The following is a 14,185-nucleotide window of genomic DNA, read 5'->3' as shown; positions in this document are numbered from 1 at the left end:
ACTTTATATAGTCATTTTCAGTCCGCAGGGGAAATGCCATTGTCTCTACAACCCTTTTTTTTTTTTTAGGGCTGAATCAAAAAAAAATTATAAATCTATGCAAGAAAATCAGGTTATTAATATTGCATCCATCCAACCATCCATTTTATTCCACTTATCCTTTTCAGGGTTGTGAAGGAGGGGCTAGAGCCTAGCTGTCATAAAAGACAAAGAAAAAAAAACGCACAAACTGTTAAACGGTTTGTGTTTATTTTCGTTTTTTTTTTTTTTTACATTTTGATAAACATGACTGTTTAATTCTATTTTTTCTTGCTCTGGTCTTAGTTTGTTGACGTGAGGAAAAACTGGTCTTGGACTTGCCAAAATCACGGCCGTGAAGATGATTCAAGTGTTGTAAAAGTTCCAGGATGCACAAACAAATGTCAGGACTACAAAGCCTTTCTCCTAACACACTCCCTTTCAGTTAAAGCAGTTCCTGTTTTGCAATGCCGGGTCTTCTGCCCCTCTGTTAGACATCAGGGCTTAAAGTTGGGAAGCCACTGGAAATTCCCTGAATTCTCAGTTACTCATCTGGTATTTATATTGAGTGGGGTGATAGGGAAGTTGTTGTAGGATTCACTCTGTTAGCTCATTATATCGTGAGACTTTCATGAATAGTGTGCAAGTCTGTCATGCAATGATAAAGGTTTAGATTAAAATGTATGGCCTATGGTCATTAACAGTAGACTACTTAGTAGTATTTTGTTATTGTAAGTCATTTTTATGTATTGAGTATGTATGTTTGGTATTGTTCAATATAAAATAACTGTGACTTTGACATGTGTATAAAAACTGATTAAGAGGACTATGAATGCTATTATTGTGTCTGCTGTTATATTTAATTTTGTCTGAAATGTGATCAGGTGACTTTTTGACTTTGCTGTGTGATTTTGTTGCATTTTTAAAATGACAAAAATGTTTTTCTATTTATAATAAAGACTTTATTTCACATACTGCATTAGTGTTTATTGATAATCAGATCATCATTGGGCAGCAGTAGTGAAAAGTCATTTCTTCTTTTTCTTCTTTCCTTCCTTCTTCGTTCCTTTCTTGCCTTTCTCTGCTTTTTTAAAACTGCCGAGTCCTCGGCGGACCATGCAGCCTCTCCACCAGGCCTGCAGCTGCACAGAAACAGCGATGAATATAAGAATAACCCTGGAAGGGCCCGTGGACCTGTGCACTGATTAGATGTTATTACCTTGGTAGCAGCTCTGGCCCGTGCCTCCTCTTGGCACAGTTTCTCCTGCTCCTCCCTGTCTTCCATCACCACCTTCTCCATCTCCAAGAACTGAAATCAGCAAGTAACTGACATTCGCCTCATAGTGAGCTAATCAGAATCTGCATCTGCTCAGCACTGTGAGCTGCTCACCTTGCTCTTCATCTCATCCAGCTTTTCTAAGTTCTTAGTCCTTTTGAAGCGCACATTGATGAGATGGTTTCTCTGCTCCTGCTCCATCTCCCCAGACCACTGCTTCAACTCACGCACCAGCTGCTGCAGCTCCTGCTCAACAACAGTGTAAGATTAGCTGCAGCACGATGCTAATATTAACAATAATAAAATGTACGAGTTGCAATTAGTCATTATTCGGAGAAACCAGTAAGTCAGAAAGATTTAAATGGTACACCAGATAGGTTTAAACCTTCAAATATTCTTTTTTATTTAAACTATATACAGGTGCTCAAGTGCCCAAGGAATTTTGATTGCAGCTTTTCCAAACATCCTAGTTTTATTTTGGATGCTTACATTATTTTACTTTGGACACAGAAACAAAAATATTTCACAGAAACCAGAAGCTACCACCAACACAGGTGGTGGTCACAGGTGGCGATCCTGAGCTTCCAAAACTGACCCCATTGGTCTTTCTGGTGGGAGACTTCAAAGCTCACATGGGCAACAACAGTGAGACCTGGAGGGACGTGACTGGCCTGCCTGATCTGAACCAGAGTGATGTTGTTGTTGGACTTCTGTGTCATCCACAGTTTGTCTAAGAAGAACACCGTGTTCAAACACAAGGGTATTCATAAGTGCACATGGTACCAGGACACAGGTCACAGGTCAGTGATCGATTTTGTAATTGCATCATCAGATCTGGACACCCGGGTGAAGAGAGGAGCTGAGCTGTGAACTGATCGCCACCTGGTGGTGAGTTGGATGAGGTGGCAGGATAACGCAGTCTGGCTTGAAGGTGTCTCTTCTGCAGCAGTGAAGTTTTTCTTGGTCACAGTCCATTCCTGTGCAGGGTTCTAGTGATTGTCTTCTTTAAGACTAAAATTTCCAATTTGCCAAAGTCATTCACTGGTGTCTTGGCAGTTGTTCTGGAGTCTTTAGAGACGTCTCTGACTAGTTTTGAAATCTTTCACCATCTACCTCTGACAGCCTGACAAGCAGTGGTTTGTGCTATGGCTCAATAAAAAGGTCAGTTTTTCAGGGGGCTGATAGTATTGGCCCTGGTAATTTTTTTTCTGAAATAATTCTGTGATTGTGTGCAAACAGAAATAATTTATGCTTTCTAAAGAAAACTAGTATGTTTAGTAATGCTCTGTTGAAAACCCCTTCATCAGTTAAGAAGCACTTGGGTAAATTTGAACTAAAGCTTTAAATGTCACAGGATGGATAGCAATTTCATCCTCATCTGTACAGTCCATACAAGCATATTATGTAATGGAAACACTGTATTTGTTGCAGTGTTTTGATGACATTCCGCTGTAGTCATAATCCGACCGTACCAACACTTCACTGCAATGTTGCAGTAACATCACAGAACAATGTAAATACTGTGTAATTCAATAACCTCTTAAATGATATCAAATGTAACACCATGCTGTTTGGTAATGTTGCTGCAACAGGCTTTGGGGACTTTACCCTTGTAAAACAACAATCTGATGGCATGCATCAGATTGTTCCTATGCATAAAAAACTGATCACAGTGTTAGTTAAGACAAATCAGCTGATGGCTTAGGTGATTACCGTTCTATGCATCCAACTGGCAAATGCATGTTACTTCACCTACTTTAGAGTCACCACAGTTGCAACCCGATGCTGTAATGCTGTGTCTGATGTTATCAATAAGAAATGTGATATTTGTTGTCACTGATGCCTGCTCTGTTCTGTGCTGATGACTTGCTGCTAATCTCCATGGATGCACATAAAGCAGCAGGCAGGTCGAGGAACAGAGCAGTACCACCAAAAATAAATTACAACAGATGGAAATCTCAATCTTCTTTTGACTATACTGGTATCGACTAAACTGCTCTGAAGCAAATGCAACACTGTTTGTATTTGCTGAACTCAATTAATGTGAACCCTTTTAAAATGATCTATTCTGTAGCAAGAGCCTTTCATACAAATTCGCAGCACTGAGACTGGGATGTTCTTGTAATTCCAGACGACTAACCATGAAGTAGAGCTAAACTAATCAGCCTCTAAGCCACACAGCTGCATAATATTGTATATAATGTCACTTTACCAACCTCATGCTGGTTTCGCAGGAATTTCTCTGACTCCTCGTGAACTCTCGTCCTCTCCATCAACTGTTTCTGCAGCAGCTGAGACAGGAGGATGCAACAAAGGACATTATCTGGGACATTAGATATTTAAATATTTTACTTTAAAACCTTTTCCTTCCCACTGTCGCCAAGTACTCATAGAAGGTCATCTGATTCTTGGGGTTTTCTCTGTATTACTGTAGGGTCTTTAACTTACAATTGAACTGAACTGAAGTGTAGCTCCAGCTCATCTTATAGTTGGACCTACCTTCAACTGCTGCTCCAGCAGCGTCTCAGCCTGACTGGTCTCAATCTGGATCTTCTTGAGCTGCAGCCCAGTATCGTTCTCTTTAGTGTTCTCCTTGCTTCTCATCTTTAATAAATTCTCTTTCATCTGTGCTTCCAGAGATCTGCCCTGCAGGTACAGGTACAGATGGAGACAGAGCACTGGGAGTACTGGATTCTCATTCTTTCTTCCCTTGCAGCTACGCATGAGGACAGTTTTAGCTTTTGGATCTGCTTAGTTTCTTACCTTTAGTTTCTGAGTCTTTTGTTGGAGCTCCTCTTGTTGTTTCAGTATAGTCTGTTTTCTCTTCTTCAGTTCACTTTGTGTTGCTCTGGGTGGAGCAAGACTTTCATTACAGCTGCAATTTAGACTGTTTGTCCCATGGTTTTTGTTTTCTCCTCCTCTATTCAAAAAAGAAAAAAAATATTTGCAAATAATGCAGCAAAGAACCTTTTCACGTTCCCATCCGTCTTCTTCTGCTCGATTTCCTCCACAACCCGCAGCAGAGAGCTGAAACTCTGTTTCTCCTCCAGCTCCAAATGTAGCTTGGCCATCAGCTGTGAGACGTACTGACTGCAGTGAGATCAAGTAGTGAGACTAAATAAGAACTTCGTACAACATAATGTTTTGTTTCGTTATCCTCTGTGCCTTATGTGCTTCTTACCAATCCCTTGTCAACTTCCTGAGCCTGGCTTTCTCCTGCACCACACACACACACACACACACACACACACACACACACACACACACACACACACACACACACACACACACACACACACACACACACACACAGTTTCATTCAATAATTAGTCTATCACTATCAGATCAAAGCAGCAGACAGCTGTTGACAGATGTTCGTAGGGGAACACAGTGAAGTCACCTGTGCAGCTGCGGTGCCTCTGTCCCCGTTTATCTGCACTGTCAGGGTATGCCCCAGTATATCCAGCTGCTGTGAACAGTCCTCCAGTTCGGCTGCCAGTCTGAGACTCTGAACCCGGGATAAAAACATCCTGTGGAAAATACAGGAAGTGTCAGAGATGGCTAATGGTGGGTTAGTTTTCCTCAAGTCGGTGTTAGCATGGCGCTGTCAAAGGGCGAAAATGGCCCACATTTAACCCACGGGAGATTTACAGCGCTTTCTGAAGGCTAAAGTTTCACCTCACTCCTGGCTCACGTCACGAGAAAGAACATCTCAGGTGTAACAGGTGAAAGCTGCAGCTTCCTTCTCTTCAGTCTCTGTAGACACCGAAGAAAAGGAGAAGGCCGCAGCCAGCGCTGAGTTGATGTTACTATGGTAACGGGGCCACTTTTTTTTTTCCCCTTGCAACTTTATCGACAGAGTGAAGCACAACATTTGCAGACCTATTTCACACTCGCTTTGATTTATTTATTAATTTATAAATAATGAAACTGTTAACAAGAACAGCAATATAATAAAAATTATAATACTAATAGTAACATACAAGACAGTGCCAGCTATCTGCCACAAACAACAACTGTACAGAAGCTGGGAGATACCCTGGATGTGTGCCATCTGTGTTTCCTGCAGCATCACACAACAGCAGAGATGACCTGTGTTATGATCTGGTGTTCTAGAGATTAAAAATGAACTGGATTCTTGCCTACAGCAGTACTCTTGGATATAAAGCTATGATCCAGTACTGATTAAAGACTTCTACCATATCCAGAAGACATTCAGAGTTTAAAATATATATATATCGCTTTTTGAAATAAAAGATGATGGGACAGTAGTGAGGTATTGCATTACAGTTTATTGTTTATACTTCTCATTTGTTGCACTCTCTGCAGGGAGTTACAGCTTGAAGGTAATACAGACTGAAGGTACAAGCTACACTGTAGTACATGCATGATGCTGTCTGTTTCTTCTGAAGACTTCACTCCTCTTCTCCTGATCACTCTGGAGTGGGACCGTCTCCCTCTCACGGACAGCAGTCTCATTGTCAGCACTGTCATCACTGAGGCAACACACACCTGACCTTTAAACAAACCCACTGAAACAATGTATGTACAGTAACAGTAGATGACTGTTCAACAGGTGAGAGCGATAATAAAAGGCATCTTTTAAGGCAAAAACATGAAAAGATGTGGAATGTGATGAAGAGTCAAATAAAGATCCAGGCTGTGAGGAAGGTAAGCTGGACAGTGTGCTGTCATTTTATGCAGCCTGTACAGTGAATGAGGCGTTCCATTATGATTCATCTTTGCAAACACACAAACACAAATCAATAACTTCATCCATGGGAAAGTGAGAGGGCTGACATATATGACATGCATCAGTTTAAGGTACATTTTGAACAAATGCAGTAATGCACATATTTCATGTAAATTATTTAAAGGCAAGTTTGAAACATCTGACTCATGGTACTGTGCGGAAAAATGATTTTATTATTTTATTAAGGCCTTAATTTAGTTTTTCTCAATCAGCCTCTAAATATGAGCAAGAGCATCTCACGTGAACTCAATATTTGTTAAACATTTTGATTCCTTTGTGATGCAACCTGTGGAGGAAAATAAAACATGGGGAAGCATGCTTTCAAGAGTGCTGTCAGTAACAGAGAGGAGTGAGAGTCTCCCTGAGCATCATCAGCAAAAATCCAGAGGGTGACATTTTAATCGAACAATCATTTACTGTACACACACGTAAAAAACTAAATTATAGCTCATACAAAATGTACAGTTTAATCTTCTTTTTTATGACCGTCACTCTTAGTTTATGATACGACCGTTCCTCCATTTTGTGCTTTTATATGAGCGCGAGTTGGGGTAGACGGGACTGTGGCACCATCAGAGAGGAGGGAAGTCAGTCCCCTTTGCTTTGCACTTTGTCTCTGTTGAGTCAAATGTCTGTGTCCACAGTTTAAAGGATTTTCTGATATATTATTATATTTAAAAAACACACACGCACAAAACAGACTGGCAGATCTACAGTGTGTTGTTGTCTAGAGAAGCTGATCACGAGCAGGATGCAGCAGCCAAAACCACACTATCCACCACCAAGGTTCATACAGCCATTCAGGCAGCTTTCTCTGACTCAAGTCCACTTATACAGTAGGATCATGTCCAGTTTTGTGCCATTGGAGCTGGAAACAGCCAGACAAAGAGATGAGATGTTTCAGATTTCGCTGATTGTTCGTTCGGAGGGATGGTACTCTTCCCTTCCTTTAGGGGAGGACATGTAGAAGGACTGGGTCTTGCGTTTTAAGCGAGCCCTCTTGGTGGCCAATGACAGACTGTGTTTGCTGGAGGCGATTATGTCAGAGATGAACTTCTTGCAGTCCACACAGACCTCCATGGTAGCCCAGTCCTCTGTCAGCTCTGGGGGAAGCTCCAGTTCTTCATGAGACTTTAAAGAGCCGTGCTTTGAAAACCTGCACGGAACAGAAAGAGCACAGTTAAATTAAATCTCCTAATTTATGTGATAAGGATGTGGGCGGGTATTGAATGCATTGCTAAATTGATGTATATAACAAGCAACCGAGCATTTTCTGCTGTGGTAGTTCCAATTTTACCCACTAGATGTCAGTGACTGACAATCCAAAGAAGCAGACTCAACATATCCTCTGAAGAGGACAGGCTGTACCCATGCAGAAGCTTCTACTTTGTGTTGTGTGTTTATGCTTCAGTATCACAGTTTATTTCATGAACACAAGCTCTATGTTCTTCGCAGCATTTCTGATTTAATATCACAGCATCTGGGACACATTCCTTTTGATGTTCATGGTGCTAGTTCTACATATAACCGAGTTAAGCAGACAAAGCTTGAATAATATTGTTCATGGTGCTTACTTAGACATGGTCTTCTGGATGCCGTGGCGCTGTGGGTTACCGGAAGACTTGTCCGATTTAGCAGCTGTTGCTGCTCCAGAAGCTTTTCCGGCACCTTTAGATGCACCTTTTGCAGCTTCTTTCGAGGTGGGGGGCGCAGCAGCAGCCCATCCCAGTGTAGATGGACCTGGCCCTCCAGCCACTGACAGTCCCTGTCCTACAGCAGCCATGGAACTTATTCTCTCCCTGGGGAGAGTGTTGGTCGAGCCAATGGAATAGATGGGCAAGCTGGAATAAGGTTTGGATGGCAGCCGCATCTTTCAGAGACAGAAGGCATAAATCAAGGTCCCATTATTAATGTAAAGAAATAAAACTTGTTCAAAATGCATATGCATACTTTAGTTGTTACCAGAACAAAGACAAAGGCAGACTGATTTATCCTGCGCACCTTACCTTTTTGCAACACTGTGAACACACAGGCCTACAAAGAGAAGATTGAGAGAAATTACAGAAGAGATTAATGAAGGCAGCCATAGCTCATTCGATACTCAGACACAGAAAAGTATTAATGCAAAAGATGAAGATAACCATTTGAAATTTTGTACTTTTTGCAGAACTGGCAGGTGTAGGACCAGGTGAAGAAGGAAAACCTTTTGGTTCGACAGCAAAAGCAAAGCTGCAATAGAAGCATAAGTAAGTATAAAGAAGTTAGCTGGGATCAAAAAATGTTTTCCTCAGGGCAAACATATACTGTACTGTATTAGCTTTACTTGAACTTGAAATCCCCGCTTACTCAAGAGAGCCTATTGTTGACAATAGAAACGACCTAGGGAATAAAAAAATGTGTTACCTTTCCCTTCTTCATAGCGTTGTAGATGTCTTTGTACTGCTGGAACTTCTCCAGCTCTGCCTTCACCAGCACCTGTCTGATGTGCATCACCTCCTCCACCGTCAGAGACAGACACTCCACGGGAAAACAGAACTCCTCCTACAACAACAACATTATATATATATATATATATATATATATATATATATATATATATATATATACACACACACACAGCAGTGAGTGACCCAGGCAACAGCAGACTCAGACTCAGCACACAGGTCTCAGTGTTTTTCATTCTACACACACACACACAGACAAACACACGCACACACACACACACACACACACACACACACACACACACACACACACACACACACACACACAAACCCCTCTCCCCCTTCATCTTTGAGAGCAGTGTGAGTAGGTGGGTACATCTGGGTCATAAAAATATCCTCATTGTTCAGTGGAGAAAAAGGCAGCTCAGAGAGGAACTGTGATGTGGAAAAAACAAAAAACTGGAGTGAACACTTGATTCCTGCAGCAGTGCAGAGAAGTAGCCTGTCCACAGAGTGAATAATTTGATCTTCATTTTATATTTGTTTAATAATTTATAATTGTATATAGTGCCTCACAGTTTTGTTGTTGTCTCTTGATATAGTAGCAGCAAATATATTTTTGAATAAATGCTATCTAAACATGTTAATATAAATCCTGGGTGTTTATGTTTTCTGGGTTGGACCCTTTTTGGCCCTCAGAACTGCCTTAATAGCTTCATGTTATTTTGGGTGGCTCAGGGTGTGAGCAGGTGAACATGTATCCTGCATGGTGGAGCAGTCGGCGCAGGTTCGAGTCCTGTCCTGTCGCTATTTACCGCGTGTCTTCCCCATCTCTCCTCCTGCTTGCCTGTCTCTCTCCACTGCAAGAACTCCACTCCACTCCAATAAAGGCATAAAAAGACCCATCACTAAACAACGTACTGGAAACATTCCTCAGAGATTTTGGTCCATATCGAAATGATAGCATCACCATACTCTGAATCTCCCACTGCGCTGAGGTCTTGTGACTGTGGAGGCCATTTGATTACAGTGAACGTCTTATGTGCAAAAAAACAGCTTGAGATTTGAGCTTTGTGACATGGTGTTATCCTGCTGGAAGCAGCCATCAGAAGATGGGTACACTGTGATCATAAAGGGATGGATATGGTCAGCAACGATACTTAGGCAGGCTGTGGTGGTGGTGCTGAGCTGGTTCTAAGGAGCCCAAGGTATGCCAAGAAAATATCCCTCACACCATAACACCACCAGAAGCAGCCTCAACTGTTGATACTGTACAAGGCGGGACCAAATTGCAACCCCACCATCCGACTGTGGTAGTAGGAACAGAAACTCATCAGACCGGGCAATGTTTTCCAATCTTCTATTGTTCCATTTTTGTGAGTCTATTTGACTTGTAACTTAAGTTTTCAGCTGGTAAGAGTGGTCTTCTGCTGCTGTAGCCCATCTGCTTCAAGGTTCAGTATGCTGTGTGTTCAGAGATGCTCTTCTGCAAACCTTGGTTGCAACAAATTGTTATTTGAGTTACTGTAGCCTTCCTATCAGCTAGAAGCAGTCTGGCCATTCTGACATCAACAAGATATTTTCAACCAGAGAACCGCTGCTCGCTGGATATTTTCTCTTTTTCAGACCATTCTCTGTAAACCCAACATATGGTTGGGTTTCATAGGTTTAGCAGTGTAAATGTTTGACGGACCGGACAAAAACATGTCTACAGCAACATCCTAGATGGCTGTGGGTTTATTATAAGGGGAGGCTGTAAGTGTTCATGACCACAAGTTAATGGTACGTTTGTCTGCTGCTCAGGGCATCCCCAGGGCCTTTTTAACAGTCGTACATCACGCGTCCTTGACTGACTGCTGAAGTACAAGTTAATGCATTATGATTCTTCTCATTACTCCCAGGAGTTAAAGTATGGTACTCTGTTACCAGAAACAAGGAGGAGAGGAAACATCGAGGAACTTTCTTCAGAAACATATTTAAAAAAAGGCCCTAGAGTGCTTTAACTCTATGACTCACTTTCCTTTTATTCCCTCTCTGACGATCTGAAAAAAGAATTGTAAGAAATATTCTCTACAGAGTTCAAAAATCTGACAAATGACACAACAAAATCACTAATTAGTTGCACTAATTAGTTATATGCAAGATCAGTTCTATTACATGCTTGCGCCACTGCATTATATGTTATCCAAAGCAACATGGCTACGGCCTGCTCTACTGTAGGTGAATGATCTCTGGTGAAGAATTAGTAGAGGATGGGCAGCTACAGTTACTACGACAGGGCAGACAGGCGGGAGAGGGGCAAACCTCGGCTGAGTCTCTTCGACGGATGTAAACCTTCCTGCACAGAGCAAAAAGTGCCTTCACCAACCCCAACACAAACGCCTCGATAGGCTGGGAGCTCCGCAAAGGGTACAGAGTGGAGGGAGAAGAGTGGAGGAGGAAGGGAATCCAGGAGTGATATGAGGTTATGATTCCAACCTGAGCAACAGAAGGTGGAGGTGTGTGTGTGTGTGTGTGTGTGTGTGTGTGTGTGTGTGTGTGTGTGTGTGTGTGTGTGTGTGTGTGTGTGTGTGTGTGTGTGTGTGTGTGTGTGAGAGAGGGAGAACAGAAAGCGTGCAATTTAACAGGGATAGAGTGACCTGATGGTTCTGGTAATAGAAAGAAGAGGGAAGAAATCCAGAGAAAAGGGCAAACAGAAGAGACAGATGACAGTGTGTGTGTTTAGTTTCAATCCCTCCTCATTTCCTCACAGATCTTGATGCTCTGCATATCTACCCCATTTTCGATCTGCTTCTGTTTATTATTAAGTTTTTGGACCGCACTGGACACTGATTGTCACTGGAACAAGTAAAAACAGCAATGGAAGAAATATGCTTTAAAATGACACCATTAGAAGATTTGGTCTTTTGATTGTGATCCTATTTCTAAATGTTTATTTTAAAATGTGCTTAAGGATACATGAAGATCTGACTCACCAGGGACTTCGAGCTCTGTTTGGAGGGCGGCTGAAATGGTCGGACATTAGTGGGCGTTTCCTTCTCGATGGAGTGCCTCCTCGGGGGGTCTGACGCCTCTCTGGCTGAGGTGTAGAGGAGATGGGCAGGAACATGGGCGGAGCTGGTGTTCATACACGGAGCGTAAGAGAGAAAAAGAGGCAGTTTAACTGCAAAGAAGCAATTGATTGATAAATCTTTGGCTCAAGAACTACTGATCATAAATAAGCTTTCAAATGAAAAGACTTTGGAAACCACAGTTGGCAAGGCTGTAAGATTAAAAGTCATCTATCACTGTCAGTGGATAGCTTAGTTAAGGAGGTGGGGGATGTAGAAATGTTTCCTGACTCACTTTTCTTCCCCGGCACAGACTCTGGGGATGTGTCATCCATCAGAGATGTCGCCACACTGGAGCTGCTCACTGATTTGTGTCCAACAATCTCATCCTGAAATTACAGAATACATGTGCACTTCGGTCATCATTTGTTCTGCACGCCTATAAAAATCCAATTAAAATACACAGAAACGCACATCAGAGTCGGAGCTGTCCAGCTCGGCGAGGCTGGGAGCCTTCAGGAGCCTCTTCCTCTGAGGAACAGACTGAGATCCGGAGGGTTCTACTCGGGGAGATGCAGATCCGTTGGCAAGAGACAGAGAGCTGGATGTCCTCCTGCCCATGCGTGGACTAAACTCATCTGCAAAGAGCCACACAGGAGAGGGTCATTCAGGCACAGGGAGGAAAAGCAGTTGAGATCCGTCCCAAAACACATCCTCTTGTGATTCTTTGCATCCTAGATAGGTTATACTTTTGCATCATTCTTTTATTATCTCATTCATCATGTGGGGAAACAGTATTTTCAAATTGTAGAGGGTTTCAATGGAAGGTGAAGTAAAAGGATGCAATGAATCTTGTGACAGAGGACTGAGTTTTGAGACTTGCCAGAAGATTAAAGAGGTTGGGAAGGTTAAGTTGGTCTGAGGGGAGGCACGGGAGCAGGACGGTGTTACACGCAGAGCATGGTCATGAAATATTTAAACTCTGGGCTCCTAAAAAAAACTTCTCTCCTGTCAACAACCGGGAAACATTTCTGGGGAAAGCTAAGTCCTTGAAACCAAATTTCTCAATTTCCTAAATGGTCACTAAGTCTGAAAAAAAAAAGTTTTAAAAATAGAAAAGACAACATTATAATCAACCACCTCTAATACCAAGCTGCCTGATTATGACTGTAATTTCTGTGTAAAGCAAGAAGACAACCTGGCAAGAAGGTTTGGAGGCAGGAGGGATGAGAAAAGCAGACAAGTGAGTGCTGCAAGAGAGAGATAAAAAAAAAAAAAACCCAAAAAACCCACAGCTGATAGATTTGGTGGGAACCCTGAAATTCTCTTTACTCCTTTCAGTCTCTTGTTTGTGGGAAAAGCAGCCGCATGAGCTCACCATCTCAACACGAGCTCTGTTCCTGCTGCCCAGTCTTTTTACAAGCTAAGATTCCTAAGAACCTACATCACCAGTTTTTATCTATTCAGCCATCGTTCTGAACCCTTTCTTTGTTTCATTCAGGTCTCAGCATTCAAGAGGAGATATTAGTTTACAGCCGGATGGGAGAGGTTGGGGAACAAGACGGACAAGACCGTTAGGTTAAATGCAAGCATGGCCTTTCAAACCACAGTGTTGCTCATACGTTACCTATTCCCGTACGGAATAAATCCTGCGGCATACTGCGAGTTTTGCCAAAACCTAAAAGGGAGACCTCCTTTAATAGGACGGCTACAAGTAAATTCATCACTCAATATGCCTGCAGTTTATATCCAAATAAAATGTGTAAAATAGACTCGTGTCTGACTCTTGTTAGCGAGTGATCCACCTTCAGACTGCTTAGTTATGCTTATTTTTTATAATTTTTTTCAACTGATTTCAGGCTGTTGCTTTTAAGGATGTGACCTCAGCATATAAGTAGCTGAACATATGTGCAGCTACAGGGGAATGGGTCTTTGTCTGGATTTCATTATGAACAGTATAAATACTGTATATTAAAATAATGACCCTACAAAGAAGTAATTTGAATTCTAAAGTATTTAGTGCAAAATATAATACTAAATGTTTATATTTTGTCTTTAAAAATAACAGACATGGACTTCAACATATTATCGGCCTTTGTGTGGGTTAGATGAGAAGATCAACATCACTCTCGTGTCTCCTAGCTAAATCAGCTTAGCTTTGCTTAGCTTAGCATAAAGACCATATTTTGAAAACCAACCAACTCAGTTCAATTAAGTTTTATTATTTAATTTCTTTAATGTATTTGATTATTTATTATTTTATTTTATAATTTGCTACATTTTATTTATTTCTTATAACAGCGGTCAAATTAAGGTGCTTTGCATTGTAAGGTAAACACGCTACAATATTACAGATAGAACCGCAGTGGTCAACTGATCCTGCACAAGCAAGCACTCAGAGAAAGAGGGGAAGAAGAACTCCCTTTTAACAGGGAGAGCCCTCCAGCAGAACCAGGCTACTCTGCTTTAAGTGGTTTTGCAGTAAGGGGAACAAATGCTTCACCTGGTCAGTTACAGTTTTGGGGTGAATAATAGCTGGTAGCAGTGATGTGCTGGAGTCAACCTTACAAGTGCATTACGTACTTAAAAAGTCTTGCATTTGCTCAGACAGAACCATACAAGAGTCTTGAGTCACCCTTCATTT

The 14,185-nt window shown here is 41.8% G+C and overlaps 2 protein-coding genes across 3 annotated transcripts in view; both read right to left on the bottom strand.

The window, feature by feature from the left end:
- Nucleotides 1–998: 998 nt before the first annotated feature.
- Nucleotides 999–5,114, bottom strand: LOC115795030 (dynein regulatory complex protein 9-like). 2 transcript variants are annotated; one of them, XM_030750786.1, is made up of 10 exons: nt 4,973–5,114; nt 4,695–4,824; nt 4,476–4,510; nt 4,262–4,384; nt 4,058–4,142; nt 3,794–3,940; nt 3,511–3,585; nt 1,409–1,540; nt 1,238–1,327; nt 999–1,160 (listed from the first exon to the last, which is right to left on the bottom strand). In XM_030750786.1, the coding sequence occupies exons 2-10, from the start codon at nt 4,821–4,823 to the stop codon at nt 1,047–1,049; spliced, it is 930 nt and encodes a 309-aa protein (XP_030606646.1). In that variant the 5' UTR covers nt 4,824; nt 4,973–5,114; the 3' UTR covers nt 999–1,046. The 2 variants fall into 2 exon arrangements, with proteins under 2 accessions (XP_030606646.1, XP_030606647.1); XM_030750787.1 differs by having other exon boundaries at nt 4,978–5,100.
- Nucleotides 5,115–6,197: 1,083 nt separating this feature from the next.
- The window catches only part of spire1b (spire-type actin nucleation factor 1b), a 42,694-nt gene continuing 34,706 nt past the window's right edge, over nt 6,198–14,185 (bottom strand). The window contains 9 exon segments of the mRNA XM_030749846.1: nt 6,198–7,203; nt 7,622–7,917; nt 8,054–8,081; nt 8,206–8,276; nt 8,451–8,588; nt 11,467–11,555; nt 11,558–11,608; nt 11,837–11,930; nt 12,016–12,179. Of these exon segments, the coding sequence (XP_030605706.1) occupies nt 6,948–7,203; nt 7,622–7,917; nt 8,054–8,081; nt 8,206–8,276; nt 8,451–8,588; nt 11,467–11,555; nt 11,558–11,608; nt 11,837–11,930; nt 12,016–12,179 (1,187 nt within the window). The 3' untranslated portion in view covers nt 6,198–6,947.

Source organism: Archocentrus centrarchus, chromosome 16 (genome assembly GCF_007364275.1).
Source record: "Archocentrus centrarchus isolate MPI-CPG fArcCen1 chromosome 16, fArcCen1, whole genome shotgun sequence".
NCBI lineage: Eukaryota > Metazoa > Chordata > Actinopteri > Cichliformes > Cichlidae > Archocentrus > Archocentrus centrarchus.
This window is presented reverse-complemented; position numbering and strand designations above follow the sequence as displayed.